This window comes from Dendropsophus ebraccatus, chromosome 1, assembly GCF_027789765.1.
Source record: "Dendropsophus ebraccatus isolate aDenEbr1 chromosome 1, aDenEbr1.pat, whole genome shotgun sequence".
Lineage (NCBI taxonomy): Eukaryota > Metazoa > Chordata > Amphibia > Anura > Hylidae > Dendropsophus > Dendropsophus ebraccatus.
In genome coordinates, this window is record NC_091454.1 from 222558597 (window position 1) to 222576118 (window position 17522).

Below are 17522 nucleotides of genomic sequence, written 5' to 3' on the forward strand. Positions count from 1 at the left end.
GAACAGATTATCATAAAGGAGATTCCATAGACTAGTAATATAAATAAGAGCCATCGGTCAAACCTTCAACCGACTGCTATTACTCCCGACCCCCAACATTGCATAGGTTCTCAATAAGGAGAGGGGAATAAGCTGCAGACTAGATTCAGTGATGGATTATCTCCAGGGAACACAAAATCCAACCAGCCGGTGCTCTCGAAAAACCAAACTTTTATAGCAAATATTTTATTTTATTTTTTAACCAAAAATAAAAAGATATAAAAATTTAAAAAAATGTTCTTATTTTTCCCCACCCTGGATATCTTTCATCTCCACCTGCACCTCATTCCCTGACTCCAGGCTTATAGTAACATTAACACCATCATACTTTTTGGTTGCACGGCCACTCGTAAGGTTTCTTAACCTACAAATACTTTTTCTTTTAATGCTAGAGCTAAAATATCAGTGACGTGTCCTAACACTGGACCCTTCAATTTATTGTGTGTCCATTATATAAGGAGCGGAGGCAGCGGATATGTGGCCACAGACCACGAGAGGTTTAGTCAGTGAACCTATTGCCGCCAAAAGCAACTGATTAGACACCATTGTAACCACTAATATTTACATAGGTCTCAGTCCTGACGTCAACCAGGAGAAAACCTAGAGCTGGTGTTCATTTTAGACCCATTGGTTGGTGGGAGGGTAAGCCTTACATGGTATCTTGTGCAAAATGGCCTAACTTTGCCATTGGAGGTAATGCATCAATAAATACAGTGCTTTTTAGCTTGTGAGTGTGCATGAAGGACAACAATAACCTCAGAAGCTTTGAGGGTGGGGGTGGCGTGGCCTGATGTGGTGGTGGAAGGGGGTGGGGGGCCTTGAAGAGCTAGAGACTGGCCTGTGGTTTTGTGATGCGAGAGGTATAAAAGATTTACATGGGGGGGGGGATGAAAGCATTCAACAAATACATAATAAAATATTCAAGAAAAACAGGAATTAAAAACAAAAACACAACAACAAATTAAAAACCAGACGCTACAAGCAAAATAAAGGGAAAGTAACCAGCGGATGGGAAACGTTCCATAGGTAAGTTAAACCAAATCTCTCTCTATATATATATTTATTTATAAATTTCTATATTACAGAGAACAGGAAAACGGGTGAAAAATCCAAGGTAATGGTTAAAAGGGGAGGAGTCCGCACTGAATAGATATTTATCTCTCTATATATATATTTATAAAAACCCGTATCTCTTGCTCGTCAAACACAACCCGGAGAGAGGTTAATTCATTCGCAGTGGTAAGGGTGCCATCTTTTTTTAACCCATTAAAGGAGGGCTCCTTTTTTTTAGACCTCAGCACAGTCCATGTTCCCCCACCCAGATTCTTCTTTCATCCATCCCAGATGACGGAAACTTTAATAGGTGAACTGCGCCATTTCTCTTCCAAAACAGTGTTATGTCTTGTTACCCTCAAACCCGCCTCCAATGCTATCCCCTCCCCCCATGGACTCATAAGTGATGCCCCCGTCCTTACCCAAGGTGCCTCGTTTTACTGGGGCACCCAGTCCAAGCATTTACCACAGCTTTTAATGAAGACTTTACGTTCAAGAATCACAATCACTTGCATGAGGTTCTCCCTCCCTCCCGAGCCCCTCCCCCACCCCCACAGATACTTTCCAACATACCCATTCAATAATACAGCATTAGCCTGGTCAGTGCCTCTGTCACACAGAGAGCACCCACACACACTATTTTCAATAGCAGAGAACCACTCTGAACTTAATTTAAGAAGAAAAAAAAAAATTAAAATGCACTCAGTGCCCCACCTGCAAAGAAAAAAAAAATCCCCACAAATTAATACCAACCCCCCCACCCTCAAAAGTCACAAATTCAAGATTTCAGAATAAATATTCCTGATAAAATTACAAAAAACAAACAAAAACGAGGAGGGGAAAAAAAAAAAAAAGGTATCAACAAAATTAACAAAGACATGTAGAATCCTGCATCCTGATTGGCTGTTCCCACGAAAGGGGGAACGGGATCTGTGTAAACAAGGCCTGTGATTGGCTGGAGAGAGTGAAATATGAGCTGCCGATCCATAACTGGCTTGTCTCCCTCCTACCCTCCATCTCTCGTTTCGTGGCTCTCTCTCAGTTGCGATTGGCTGGTAAAGTAGCACCGCCCCTCTTGTCCCTGGTCCTGGGAAGAGGGGAGAGTTTTTGATTGGCTGGCTCGGCAGAGTAGGAGGAGGGGGGAGGAGACTGTTGCAGGAACAGAAGAAGGAGCGAGGGCTCACCGTGTGCTTGGAGGTGGGGCCTAAAGGAAAAACAAACCAAAAAAAAGTTACTCCAAAAAGTTTAATCCTTAAAAGAGGTTATCTCCAAGCTTGGCCACTTTCTTCCAGAAAAGGTGCTGCTCTTATCCTCAGTTTGGACGCAGTTTTGTAGCTCAGTTTCATTGTAGTGAATGAAGCTGAACTGTAATACCAGACACAACCTGTGTGCAGGGGTGGAGCTTTTTCTGCAAGAAAGTAGCCATGCTTTTCTAATCCGCTGTAATCTATGGGGGGCAATCTAGCAACAAGTGTTCAACTACCCTGCAGTGCCCCCGCAGGTAAAGTTAGGTATTATATTATAGAGAACCACCATATATAAACACTTAAGGTGTAGTGTCCTTTAGGATATATATTTTCTAATAGACAAAAATGACTTAAAACGGGTTAGTGGCCACTTTCTTGCAGAGACAGCATCACTTGTTTTTAGTTTGGGCGAGGTTTTGCACTACATTCCATTGAAGTGAATAGAGTTTAACGGCAAACCACACCCGAACTTAAGACATTAGCCAAAATTAGCCAACATATGTTCCTATCAGGCCCGCTTCTGCCATGAGGCGGAATGAGCCTTCCGCCTCAGGCGGCAGATTTTGCGGTCTGGCAGGTGGGCGGCATTATGTCCCCCCTGCTGTCATTTTTGTTAAGTATCACTTAACAAAAATGACAGCGGCCGCTCACCTGTCCCGTCGCCCGCGCTCTCCACATCCCGTCAGATCCTGCGATGTCACCCTGCAGCTGTCACGGACCTCCAGGCTGTGGTGAGTGCCCGGGGTCGGTGGGGGACGCGCTGGGGTGATCGGGTCGCACGAGACCCGATCACCCCACTCACTCACCACAGCATGGAGGTCAGTGACAGCTGCAGGGTGACGTCGTGGGACCTGACGGGATGTAGAGACAGCGGAGAGCGCGGGCCGGCTGCGGTGTGGGACAGGTAAGCGGCTGGCTGCGGGGCAGGGGAGATGCCGGCCATCACTCGGGGCGGCCGCCTGAGGTTTGCCTCAGGCGGCAGGAACCGCAGAATCGGCCCTGGTTCCTATATAGATCTGTGTGTCTCCGTGGTAACAGACTACAAACAAAACTGCAGTCTCTGTCTTGGCGTTCCTCTTGGAGCCTCGAGAGCCGCCGTCCTTCAGCCACAAGTCACTCAGTTGACCAGAGAGTTTACCTTGCAGCCCATCACCACTGTGCGTATGAAGAACCAGAAGAAAAATTCTCTGGACAGTGGCTCTCAAGTCTCCAAGAAGGAGCGCCTAGACAGAGACTGCAGTTTTGTTTGTAGTCTGAGGTCAGCTGTGTGTCTCTGCGGTAACAATCTCGAGATATTGAACCTGCATCTATCAAACCCCCAGGTTGGATCCACTAGATGGAATAATCCCTTTATAGAATAGAGGAGGGAGAGAACACTGCTGGCTGTAATAATAATGGCTGCTATCTGGTGACAGTAACCATCAGGGTAATATATGGAACTAACTTCTAGCAGTTGATATAATGTTGGGGACATGCTGCTGGGACTGGATAGTAACCGGAGCACGGTGTAAGGAGCCTGACTGTCACTATATAGAGGGAAGTGTGATCAGAACGGTTTGTGGTGTGGTAGGTCTTTGCCATCTCTGGCCCCGGATCCTCACCAGGTGAAAGCTGTCGTACATCTGCATAAGTTCCTCTATTCTGTACTGCTCCAGAATGACCACGTTGCTTGTGGAGATGCTGGCTGAGCGAGCGCAGGACTCACAGTGCACCAGGTAAGTGTTCTTACCCCCGCTCTCACTGGTGACAAACAGGATGTTAAAAACTTCCACCTAATGGAGAAAGAAAAGTGAGGGTGAGAACCTGGGAGGTAACACAACATCCCCCCACCCCCACCCACCCGTGTGCCCGTATCTCCCCGGAGCGGCCACTTACGTCACACTCATTGCAGTAGTAGGCTGGTTCATCTTTGACTCTTGGTTGATAGGCGATCTTCTTCCCGCTGCGGATGAGGCTGTCTCGCTGGATCTGACAACGCTTCATGGATTGTAAAAGACAATATCTACGAGGAAAGAGGATCGGGGTAAGTAATAGGTAACAAACATAACAATGAGGAGATGAGAGACAGGGAGGTGTAAAGAGACGGGGCAGGTGGGCCGATGCAGCGCCGCAAATGAGAGCCCATCAGAGTGACAACACTCACAATGGAGCGGAATATGAAAAACACATAAGGTGTGGGGTCTGATTCAGGGACATGAAGACTACAAGGCTGCATTGTGGCCACGCATATTAGGATTGCCAATGCGGTAAAGATATTATGTCACCGGGACACGTCCATTACAACTGGTGGATTTTTGGTCGCAGGTAGTAAGTTGCATGAAATTTTGTCAACAATTACCTCAATGCAATTTGGCTACTTTTTTTTTTTTTGTATTACAGCCACATGGCAAGTGAAACATAGTGGCATGACAGCAAGTGGCCGAGAAAGTCCCACAGATTACACAAAATGTCCGTGCAAGCCGTACGAATATCAGACGAACGGTCCTATTACATGAAGTGATTTTTAACGATTAATGATCCCAAACGAGATTGTGAAATCGTTCACCTGAAATCGTTCCATATTACACAGAAGGAAGGTCGTTAAGTTACGATTGTTACTACAATCGTTTATTCCTTCTGATCCCAGCAAAACAATGAACAATGTGCAATTACACTGAATGTATAGTGAAAAAATGCGGAACTTGAGCGAATGGATGTGGAATTACAGCGAACGATTAACGATAGTTTTAGGTTCACATCTAAATCAACGATCAACGACATACGAACAATTTTTCGATCGTTGCCTGCAATTACACAGAACGATTATCACTTAAATTCGAAAGATATAAAGATTTTTCGCACGATAATCGTCCCGTGTAATAGGACCCAAAGATGGAATAAGTAAGGGCCCTATTCCACAGTAACGATAATCGGCCGGATCGGCCCCATTTGGCCCGATTCGGCCAATTATCGTTCGGTGAAATAGAGAGAACGATCGGTAACGGTATCGGTAACGATGTCCCTGCAGCCCTCGCTCAACGATCATCGGGCCGTGAAATAGGCCCAGTAAACGAGCGGCGATTTAGCCGATCGTTTACATCGTTGATTGGGCCCTCCTCGGCCCATGGAATAGGACCCTTATACATGTAAAAGATAAAAGGTGGAAGAGACTGGTGATGAGTGGATAGAAGGGGATGATGGGGTCTCACTTTATCATGCGGTACAGGTCCGGGTCTGTGATTTTCACTGTTCTGGCCACGTTCCAGGATACATGGATCATGGGCACGATGGATTTCACATTCTTGACCTCATTCCACTCAAAACGCTCCAGAGCCAGCTGGTACTGGTAAGCTGCAAGAGTACAGTAGACGTCACGTTAAGAGGCCTGCTATCAGCATGTCACCACCTTAGAGGTACTCCAGGGAAGTTTTTTTTTTTTTCTTCAAATCAACTGGTTTTAAAAGTAGCTTTCTATTTGAAAATCTGAAGTCTTCCAGTACTTATCCTCTGCTGTATGTCCTGCAGGAAGTGGTGTATTCTCTCCAGTCTGACACAGTGCTCTCTGCTGCCACCTCTGTCCATTTCAGGAACTGTCTAGAGCAGGAGAGGTTTTTTATGGGGATTTCTGCTGCTCTGGACAGTTCCTGACATGGACAGAGGTGGCAGCAGAGAGCACTGTGTCAGACTGGAGAGAATAAACCACTTCCTGCAGGATAAGTACTAGAAGACTTCAGATTGATTTTCAAATAGAAATGAATTACACATCTACATAACTTTCTGACATTAGTTGATTTGAAAGATTTTTTTTTTTACTGGAGTACCCCTTTAAGGTGGTCTTCTAACAAATCAGAAAACCTTGTAAAAGCTCCAGTCCATCTACATAGGCAGTTGGGAAGAACCAAAGAAGAAGAATAAAAGGTATATTAATATTCTCCCAATCAATCCACTTCCAAAGTCTGAATTATTAATTGTATTGACCGCTTTGGTTTATTGTACAGACCCCAAATATCACATAGATACAGATGACTTACGTGTCAGGGGCCCGACATTCCAGGCGATGTTGTTACACCATCCTGTGGCCTGCACCCAATGAACAGTCCCTGCGTTTATCCAGACCAGATCTCCGGGCCTCTGTACAAACCGATACACCGGGATATCAGCTCGGTAAAGATCCTCCAAGACCGGCCACCAGGAGCCCGTCAGGTAATCCAGGTTATGCCTGAGAACAGAGGCCACATTTAGAACCACTATTATACAGCTGGGTACCTCTAGTGGCCGTGTGTGGGAGCGCTGGTGTCTCACCTGTCACAGAAGGCACTGATGTTCTCCCAGTAATTTTCATGAACAGCGAACCACTCACAGTCTCCAGGTCCGATGTTAATATTCACTGAGCAGAAGTTGTTGTTTTCCTGATGTCCTGGATAAAAGAGATATACAGTCAGTAAATGGAGACAACCGGGCATGTAAGATAGATTACTGAAAGGGGGAGAGTGTAGGTCTAAGGCCTCATTCACACCTCCACAGAATTTGTCCAAAATTGCTGTTCCACAATTACGGACAAAATTAGGTGTCACTGTCATTTAATTTTTTTTTTTTTTTTTTTTTTTAGAAATCAATAGTACAGACGATTTTAAGAAACTTTGTAATTGGGTTTAATAGCCGAAAAATGCATTTTTATCATGAAAAAGCAGTTTGTAGCTCTCCCCCGTCTTCATGGTTCTCTATGGAGAGGGGAGGGGTGGAGGGAGGAGATGAGGCACCAAAACAGGACAACAAATAGTTAATTTACAGCTACCTCCTCTGAAATCAGCACTGACCTCTCTGACCTCCGAATACCAGTTTTTACACAGTTCCCACTGTGTAATCCTTTGTTCTCTGCTGCAGACTAATCTCCCTCCTCCCCCTCTCCATAGGTTACACAGAGCCCACTGTAAGGGTGGGTTCACATTGATGAATTCTCGCGGATAAACCCCGCGGAATTCCGCCGACTGTACGCGCGCCTTTCCGCCAGCTACATAGACACCATTCTATGGGCCAGCTGATTCTGCATTCCACCGAAAGAATTGACATGTCCGTTCTTTCGGCAAAATGCAGAATCAGACGGCCCATAGAATGGTGTCTATGGAGCCGGCGGAAAGGCGCGCGGCCGTGAGCGTGTACAGCTGGCGGAATTCTGCGAGTTTATCTGCGAGAATTTCTCAATGTGAACCCACCCTAAAAGAGTGGAGATTTCCTGATAATGAGCAGTGAATGAGAGAGGAGGGGGGGGGGGACCTGGCAAAAGTCTTTTTGAATGCAGATAATGGCATATATAATCACCTGAACTATTGATTTCTGCAATAATCACTTAGCAAGGTGTGTGTGTGTGTATACATAATATATATATATATTATATATTTAGCAGTGTCCATGCAGCCCTTGCCCTAAACCATTATACATTACTTCTCTGTGGTCTCGACTTTCTTCTGCCTTCTACTTGCTTCCCAGGACCACAACTGTAGGTTCGAAGCAGTGTCTGAGCCAACAAGCCGCTCAGCCAATCACTGGCTGGGACCACCACCACAGACAGACACTGCTCTGAAGCTGCTGCTACGGCGCGGGGAAGCAAGCAGAGAGCAGAAGACGACCAGGGGAATGGAGAGGTAAAGTACAAACAGCTTATTCGATCGTCAGTCGTCCATCACCATCAGTGGTTGTCAGCCGGTGATTTTGGTGTCTGACCATTTGACACAATCAGCCAATGATGGTTGTCATCAGCAGCTGACCGATGTCTCTATTACATGGAGCGATAATCGAATGAATCCATGTAACAGGGCCCTAAGAGCCAGGGAGAGAGGAAGAGAAGGACTACAAGTCGCAGCCACAGAGAGACTGAGGCCGGTGTACTGCCAGTACCTGGTGTGCGACTTCCTGGCACCTTCATGTACAGCTGCACTGTGTTCATCCCCAGGATTGTGTGGCCGACATGGCTTAACATGTTGGCATTAGATGTCACACGCATGAAGGACGGCAACTTCAGCAGCTCCTGCAACTGAGGCTTCCACCTGCAGAGAAAGAGAGCGGATGTAAGAGGAGGAAGAACATTGCCCATAGTGTCCAGCCCCAAGGCTCTACACATTCTGAGCAGAGATGTAGACCCCACCTTCCAGTCTCACCTTTTAGGATCTGAGAGGTCAATGTTGGTTCCAAATTTTATAATGTGTGGGGTCTTGTGCTCCGGGTTTGTGCTGAAAGAGATGGATAATTATTACCAATGACATACAGTGCATATAACAGGGGCTAAAGGGTTGCCATTCATTTCAATGGAAATAAGCCCATATTAAGCAGGTGGTTCAAGCAGATGGATCCCCAGTGAACATTGTGTGTTATAAAACCCAATGCTACAATGCAGATATTATACACCAGCAGCAGAGGGCAGCAGTGAGCTATGAGGTTCAGCCTTTTTACAAATAAAGGGGTCTTCAAGCTTCCACCCAGTAGGTCAATAAGTCAAGGCAAGAACCCCTTTACCCCTTCTCACACACCTATCCTCAGGTGACACACTGTCTCCCTCTCACAGCCTCTTACCTGGGGGGTGGGGGGGTTTCTGTGGTACTATCAGGTTCATTGCTCTCATCGTCACTGTCCTTTTCTTCCTGTAAAGAACAGAAAGACGTAACGTCAGATACCGGAGAAGCCTGGAGCATCATGGTTATAAAATCTGGATGATTCTATAGATGCTGTAGTGACGGCTGCAGCACATTTCACCCAGTCTTACCTGCAGAGACTCTTGGAAAGAGGAGGCCTGGTACTGGGCATATTTGGCGATGGTGGTATGGGATCGGCTGCTCTCGCAGTGCCAGACTTGGCGGGTCCCGGAAGGATCCCAGTTTTCGTCAGACGGCTGCTGCACTTGAGTCCGGACCTCAACGGTGTGGTCCGCGTTGGCATCCACCAGGGTCTTTGTAGAGAAGAGGCCGAGGTCTGGGGAAGAAGAGGAGAGTGTGAGATGATGGCAGTATCATTTATATTATATTGATAATTATCCTTACAATGCAAGGCAGAACATCAACCACACAAGCATTTTATGTATGGCCCAGTCTCATGACAACTTAAAGGGGGGAGTTCACAAAAAAAAAAAAAATTCTTTCAGATCAACTGATGTGAGAAAAAGTTATACAGATCTGTAATTTACTTCTATTAAAAATCTCAAGCCTTCCAGTACTTATCAGCTGCTGTATGTCCTGCGGGAAGTGGTGTATTCTCTCCAGTCTGTCACAGTGCTCTCTGCTGCCATCTCTGTCCATTTCAGGAACTGTCCAGAGCAGCAGCAAATACTCATAGAAAACCTTTCCTGCTCTCCAGACTGGAAGGAATACACTACTTCCTACGGGACATCAGCTGCTGTATAAGTGATGGAAAACTTGAGATTTTTTTAATAGAAGTAAATTACAAATCTCTGGCACTTTCTTTTTGGCGAACTACCCCTTAAAAGAGTTGCTGTCATCAAAAATAACATCAACATGTCATCAGGCATGTCAAAAATAATTGATCTCAGCAGAGACACCCTCCCTGTGATTGGGAGGTATAGCTGGGGAGTGAGCGCGGCAGTAGCACCATCCACTAGACACTAATTCCGACAAGTAGCCAGCGAGTCACTCTCTCTCCAGCTATATCTCCTGATCACGGTGGGTCTCAGCAGTGATAACCTTTGACCTGTCAGAAAGTATTTTTGACATCAGGTGCCCCTACCAAGGTTTATACAATATCACCCAGGAAACTCACTCAGTCTCAGGGATCCAGCCAGCCCACGAATCACCGTGATCGGGTTCTTCGGGTCGGTGCAGAACTGAAGCAGAACCGGGGAAAAAGCGTCTCTTTTACTCTCCAGCTGTAAATACAGAAGAACATGGTCACTATAAATCCCATATACAGGACTAAGTACAGGGGTGACCTTCATAGTATAACTCACATAGATGCTTGGGGTAGGAGGGTTCAGCTTCTCTCTAGGAAGGTTCCTCTCCGTTCCCATGGGAGGCTTCACAGACATAGAGGGAAGGACGTAAGACTCTTTGTATTTTCCTTTCAGCACCATATTCCTGTAGAGGGATAAAGGAGAATTTAAGATAAATCACTGATGTGAAACTATGTGAAAAAAATAAATAAAAATAATTTCATGCTCATTTTCTATTCAGTCTCCTTCCCCCAGTTATGAGCTTCTGCTTTGAGCTGAAAAAAAGCTGTGTGTGAACTTCCCTCTCTGTCTCCCCCTCCCTTTTGAGACAGAAGATGTAAACAAGTCACTGGCAGGCTGTATCTGCAACATTGTAGCTTCTTTGTAATGATGGGAAGGTTATTCTGAGGTCAAGCTGCTGATTATCTCACTGTAATTAACAAAGAAACTAAAATGTTGCAGATAAAGCCTTCCAAAAGCTGTCTCAGAAGGGAGGGGGAGGAAGGGAAGACTGAGAGAAAAGCTTAGGCTACGCTCACTCGTAGCAAAAGTAGCGGAATTCTGCGGCGGGATTCTCCACCACGGAATGCCGCCAGCCACCCTGTCATAATGACACTCTATGGGAGGCTTGCGCAGCTCCTCTCTCCACGCTGAAGAATGAACATGTTCATTCTTCAGCGCCGGCATTCCGCCACTTTTGCTACATGTGAACACAGCCTTACACACATTTTTGTGTCTTTAGCCGAAAGCAGCAGCTCAGAACTGGGGAAAGCAGACTGAATAGATAATAACAAGTATGAAATGAATTGCTAGTCTCACCATGGGCAGCAACATATCAGAAGTTATGTTTGAGTGATATACCCCTTTAAAGGAATAACTTTTTAAATCAAACCAGCTTCAAGAAGCGGCTATAGATAAATACATCACGCAACGACAAAACAAAGCCTGGCTTTTCTGAGCTACTGGTTACTCTAATGGATCCTGAAGTGGCCAAGGCCGGAGAACAGAATGTTCGTGCCTCTAGACAGTAAATTCAGGGTCATTGATGCTGGTGAGGAAGGGGCTGTCTGAATTGGAGGCATAATTCGTATCTGCCTGCCTAGCAACCATTGTAGATGTTTACAAACATCAAGGATAGCAGGTTGAATACTCCAGTGATATCTAGAGATGAATCTACAATTTACCTGAGTGCCACTTACAATTCCTCTATGCTGTAGGACGCCCACCCCCCAAATAAAGAAAACATTAGCTGTGCTTCTAAAATCCAAGAATGAGATGCTACCACCCCTTCACTACAGAACCAGACCCAACCACACGTGCACGGACAGGTGCTAGGTACTGCGGTGAAGAAGCCTTCTTTCTGGTAAGACCCCCACCATTCACATGTTCATGCTATATCCATTACTTTCATGGACCCTCTCTGCTAAGCACTCACTTGGTGGCTTTGATGATTTCAGCAGCGGTGTGGTTAACAGTGAGTTCACTAGCTTGCAACCTCTTCTCTTCTACCTCCGATGCAATGAAGGTCTCGCGGTCTCCGCTCTCCACCTTTATCAGCCTTATCTTCAGTTCCTTGGGCGGTCCTTCGGTGAAGGGTCTCATCTTCAGCAGATCAGCGCTTGGTGTTACATGGGAAGCAGGGGCTTGAGCAGAGACAGGAGTGGCAGGTGAGGAGGACTGGTTGTGGTGGCCATCCTCCGCGCACCTTCTGACACTTTCTGCCTTTCTTCGGTCTCCTCCAGATCCCTGCTTTGAAGACTTGGGGGCATCTCTGCACTGGCTCTGTAGGTCTAAGTTGCCCAAGATTTGCCTTTCCTTGTCCTTCTGAGAGCGCCTTTCTTTCGATCGCCTACTTTTGTCCCTCTTAGGTTTCCGATGCCTTCTGTCTTTCTTTCGGCTCTCATCTTTGCTTCGGGTAGGGGCAGGAAGAGAAAGCATTATCCTTTCCTGGGGTCTCTCAGCTTCCACAGCTTTCACGATCTCGCCTTGCGGTTCCGGTACAGCCGGGGGTAAATCTCCTGGTGATAGCCTGCCTTCGCTTTCCACCCTTGCCAGTTCAGAAGGGGTACTTTCATAGGTTTTGGAGCTTTCTGTACATTTTTTGGGCGAGTCCCATTCAGCACCTCTATGGTGTTTCTCAAGAGGCGCATCAGTCTTTGCAAACTCCTTTACATACGATGTCTGCACTTTCAAGATACATTCTCCAATTGATGCAGCCGGAATCACTTCGGTCTTTGCAGCGGGAGCCTTTATTTTAAATATCTTTCTTAATTCTCCATCAAGTGCCTTGCTATGTCTTGGTGCTGGGTCTATCACATCTTCTACCCAAGAAGTCTCCTTCTTACTTTCCTCTTTTGCTTCTTTCGTCTCAATCTCCCACTGTGGTTCTGGACTCTTCTTGGCCATGCTTTCAGATTCCTCCACCACACTGGAGGGTTCAAGTTTTATCGTAGTCACGCCATCTGCCTTTTCGGCACCCCAAACAATTTCAGCTTTAGTAGTGGAGTCTTGTTTTTCAGCACCCCAAATGTGGTCAAGTTTATTTTCAACTTCTGTATCGGGTCTTTGTGCTGCTTTTTCCTCCTCTTCCTCCTCCTCCTCCACCTCCCTGGAACAACTATTCCCAGACCCCTTTGTGCCTTCCACCAATGTTTCACAAGCACGTGCTATATCCTCCAAAATGTCTGTCTCAGTGCGGAATCCCGGCCTTGTTGCTATCACCCTTTCGCGTGACACATCTGAGGTAGGGGTGGCTCCTATCTTAGAGTCCCAGGTCCGGTGTGAGGTAGATTGCGCAGTGTATGGGTCAACATTACGCTTGCTCACCATAGTAGCACCAGTAAAATAGGATGAACCCCCTACAGTTTTGAGGCTGTGTCCTCCACGGTAGGAATACTTCTGTCCTTCCAGAACACTTGCCAGGGATTTGAGCACACTATTGCCTCCATGCTGAGCAGGCTTAACTTCGCTAACAGCTTCTTGCCCCAGTATTGCTTTTTTAGGTCCATAATAGGTATTCATTTCCCCAGATTTGGGTTCTGGCGGCTTAGCATCAGATCCAGGACTGCTCGAGATCTGGGTCTGAGTTGGACCGTTGAGGTGGGGTGTTGCTCTGGTCTCTGCTGGTGGGCAGGCGGGAGGGGGAGGAGAATTAAAGTCTTCGTTGCTAGAACTGCCGCTCACCTCCTCCTTTTCTATAGACTCGTCCAGCATCTTCATAATGTCATCCAAGCCATCGGGTAAAATCTTTGCAAACTCCGTGGCTTCCTCAAAAGGTTCGGCTAGCTGTCCCGAAGGAAAGTCAAAGAGTTGCTTGCATCCGGAGGGCTGTTCTTTCACTTCCTCCTGTTCATTGCTCTCTGACAATGCTGGATTCGGACTTAAAGACTTCTGAGACAAGACTGAAGAGGGTGCTGTGGGTGGAGAAGCTAAACCCAGCACCTGAAGGTTTCCTGAGGTATCTTTGTGATAGGTTGTAGAGGAGGAACAGAACGAGGCATTGTCCTCTTGAGCTGGTGACCTCTTTCCTCCTGAATAGCTGCCCTCGGACATAGAGAGTCCATGGCTTAAGTGTTTGCCTTTGATGTCCAGCTCTGGAGTCGGAGGGCTTTTCTTAATTTCTTGTTCTAGTACCTCCTCTTTCTTTGGGGCAAATAACCCAGATTCATCAATTTTTTGCAGGCTTTTGAGTACATGATCCAGGTTGGCATCCTGGAAGGCCTCAGACCTAGGCCTGACTTTGCTGGTGGTGATGCCCTGAGTTCGATGATCAAAGACGTTGCCCGCCACTGGTGTATCGCAAGGTGAATAGTAACCCTCCTGTTTCACGGTTTCTTGACCCTCCCTAAACAGGATCTGCTCCAGTTCCTCTTCGCTCTTTGTCTCCTCCTTGACTGGGGTTGGCAACCAGGTTTGCTGGAGTGAGGGGGTGGAAGGGGGCTTGGGTTGGAGTGGTGGGCATATTGTTTTCGGTGGGTCTTGCTCTTCTGGTGTTGGACAGATACTGACTGTGGTGTCCACTGGGGTCGGATAGCGATCAGAGGGCTAAAAAAATAAAATAAAAAATTAAAGAAAAGCAAAAATTAGTTTTCAAGTGAACAAAATATGAAAATAATTGACTAGACAACGTAAGAAGTGAAGATATTGTAGAGAGTTCTTACAGGGGGCACATCAGTCCTGGAGGTCTTCTGTGTTGGTATGCGGGGTCTTCTCTGGTCGTAAGGCACGTGGAGAGGAGGTGGTGCTGGAATGACCTCCGCAGATGACCTCTGACACCGAGCCTCACTAAGGTCACTTGGAGGGCGGGGCTGCTGGTGTAGTGGTGGTGGTGGACGTGAGGGGCAGTATGAAGAATAGGAAGGGGCATGGGGTGGAATGCGGGGATCCTGCAGGAAAAAACAAAACAAAAAACCAAGGATGAAATTGTTTACTTTGATAGAGGTCGATAAGGTCTTCTTCACGACCAAGCGTCCACCCTTCATTACAGCGTACCTGTCTCTCCCGGCGCTCCCCCCAGGGTTCATGGTTCAGTGGGTTCCAGACATTTGGTTTTGCTGGGGCTTGATGATAAACGTTCCCAGGACCCACTGGCACCGGAGGAGAATGCAGACCAGGGTTACCTCTTCTTTGCTGAAATAGAGAAGAAAATGACAGTCAAACGTCTCGGTGAGAAGTTTATATACTTATAGGTGGTGAGCTCTGAGATATATAGGGAGTATATAAATCTAATTCTCATACATGTTGACAAGTATAGCTCCACCTCTGAGTATCGTTTGTGAACATGAATGGCAACGTGTTATGAAAGTCTTCAATTCTTCACTTTGCCTATCTTGTGCCGATCACGAGTTGTACCATGTGTTAGAATGGATTCCCAGCCAGATGTGCAGTCACATTTCTGTCAGCACTCCTAACACATTAGCTGAGCTTCCATATAGCATTGCCTTCTGTTGTAGTGCCTTGTGGGAGATGTGGTGCTCTTTATATCAGACATAGAGACATAGAAGATTGTCGGCAGAAAAAGACCACTGGGTCCATCTAGTCCGCCCTTTTAGTATTAGAGTAACCTAACTCTCACAATGCACCACACAAGTGTTTGCAAAGTACGGACCTTGGACACACATGGATGAGAAATACAAAATCCCATCTACATGCTGTGTGTGAAAGTGTTACGGATTATACTTGGTATAAAAGTCCATAAGCAACGCCAACCATAGTGCGGCCTCAAAACACTTGGGAGACCATGGATACTTAAAAGGGTAGTTCGCAAATTTTTTTTTTTTACTTGCAAATAAACTGGTGCCAGAAAGTGCCAGAGATTTGTAATTTACTTCTATTAATATAAAGTCAAGTCTTCCAGTACTTATCAGACACTGTATGTCCTGCAGTAAGTGGTGTATTCTTTCCAGTCTGGAAAGCAGGAGAGGTTTTCTATGGGCATTTGCTGCTGCTCTGGACAGTTCCTGACATGGACAGAGGAGGCATCAGAGAGCACTGTGTCAGACAGAAAAGAATACACCACTTCCAGCAGGACATACAGCAGCTAAGTAATGGAAGAATCAAGAAGTAAATCACAAATCTGTTTGTTCAACAACCTTTTTAACGTCTTCTCATAACTCCATACCATTGTAACATCAGGAAAATAATGTGCATAATGTAACCGCGTCTCACCTGTTCAGGGCTTCCACTCCTTCGCCGTTTCATAGGCTGCTCATCTCCTCCAAGCTGACTGTGCGGTGGTGACTGGAGCGGTGGTACATCAACACTGGGGACAGGACGCTTCAATGGCGGGGGTCCTCTCTTTCCTACGAAGTGTCTCTTTTGCTGAGAATGATACAAGCGAGAAATGTTACTAAAACCCCCCAGAAAACAAACATTGGTGTAAAAAACGGCAATTCTCCCGCAGCTCACCTCGTGCTGCATCAGGTCCCATACTTGCTGTAAGCGAGGCAGAGATTTGGGGCGATGGTGTGGAGGCGAGGAGTGGAGGTTCCATAGGTGAGTCTGAAAAATAGAGATGGGGGTCAATAAAAGAGAAAGCTGAGAAGGAAACAGGTTGGCAGCATAAGAGGATGGTAGGAGAACAATAAACAATAGTGAGCGAACAAGTCAAAATGTTTCAGTCTGACGACAATATCTGAACGCAAACACTCAGGGTTTCATTCTCCGTGGCTGCAGAAGTCAGATGCTACCACTAGGGTGGCATCTAACTTCTGGAGCCGCAGGGGAATCACCCACTGAGCCCTAGCGGCGGCATCCGACTTCTGCAACCACGGGGAATCAAACGCTGAGCATTTGGGTTCGGATACTTGAAAGGAGTAATTTGCCCCCAAAAAATTCTTTCAGATCAACTGGTGCCAGAAAGTGCCAGTGATTTGTAATTTACTTCTATTAAAAAATATCAAGTCTTCCGGTACTTATGAGCTGCCGTATGTCCTGCAGGAAGTGGTGTATTTTTTCCCGTCTGACACAGTGTTCTCTGCTGCCCCCTCTGTCCAGGTCAGAAAGAGTACAGAGCAGCCGCAAATCCCCACAAAAAAAAGTCTCCCGCTTTCTACACTGGAAAGAACACACCACTTCCTTCAGGACCTACGGCAGCTGATGTGTACTGATAGGCTTGATATTTTTTTTATCAGCTGCTGTAGGTCCTGCAGGAAGTGGTGTATTCTTTCCAGTCTAGAGAGCGGGAGACGTTTTCTGTGGGGATTTGTGACTGCTCTTTACAGTTCCTGACATGGACAGAGGTGGCAGCAGAGAGCACTGTGTTAGATGGGAAAAAAATACACCTGCAGGACATCCAGCAACTGATAAGTACTGGATTTACAAATCTCTGGCACTTTTCTACAGCAGTTGATTTGTAAGACAAAGTTTTGGGTAAACTACCCCTTTAACCTGTGGCTTGTCAGAACTACAACTCCCATCATGCCCCGAGAGCAAATGGTTAGGGAACACTGCCCTAGAGGCATAGGATTGTAAATTTAAAGAAAAAAAAAAAATACTGGACTTAACAAGTACAATGAGTTCCCATCACTACATGAGGTAAGTGGAGACACCGCCATACCTGCTGCAGCCGGGAGATGTGAGCGTTCAGCTCGTAGCCTCCATGGTAGCGTGCGGCAGCCTGGTAGCAGCGCACGGCGTCCTCCAGTTCCTGCTCCGACTCATAGATCTGACCCAGCTGCTCCCAGATCTGCGGCTGCTGCTCATCGCGCAGGAGGAGCTGGACGCAAGAGTGTACCCGTTCTAATTTCCCAAAGCGATGGCCCGGAGGAGAG

At 46.5% G+C, this 17522-nt stretch overlaps 1 protein-coding gene across 9 annotated transcripts in view; it reads right to left on the reverse strand.

Annotated features, from left to right (window-relative positions):
* Positions 1–1086: 1086 nt before the first annotated feature.
* Positions 1087–17522, reverse strand: part of KDM6B (lysine demethylase 6B) — a 94800-nt gene continuing 78364 nt past the window's right edge. For all 9 annotated transcript variants that reach the window (XM_069948983.1, XM_069949004.1, XM_069948996.1 and 6 more), the window contains 18 exons: positions 17309–17522; positions 16159–16251; positions 15919–16071; positions 14743–14880; positions 14412–14636; positions 11687–14295; positions 10270–10396; positions 10083–10188; positions 9076–9281; positions 8886–8953; positions 8474–8545; positions 8214–8362; positions 6621–6735; positions 6350–6537; positions 5528–5669; positions 4215–4341; positions 3941–4111; positions 1087–2296 (listed from right to left, as the gene is read on the reverse strand). In XM_069948983.1, coding sequence (XP_069805084.1) covers positions 2273–2296; positions 3941–4111; positions 4215–4341; positions 5528–5669; positions 6350–6537; positions 6621–6735; positions 8214–8362; positions 8474–8545; positions 8886–8953; positions 9076–9281; positions 10083–10188; positions 10270–10396; positions 11687–14295; positions 14412–14636; positions 14743–14880; positions 15919–16071; positions 16159–16251; positions 17309–17522 — 4927 coding nt within the window. In that variant the 3' untranslated portion in view covers positions 1087–2272. The remainder of the gene's footprint in view (positions 2297–3940; positions 4112–4214; positions 4342–5527; positions 5670–6349; positions 6538–6620; positions 6736–8213; positions 8363–8473; positions 8546–8885; positions 8954–9075; positions 9282–10082; positions 10189–10269; positions 10397–11686; positions 14296–14411; positions 14637–14742; positions 14881–15918; positions 16072–16158; positions 16252–17308) is intronic.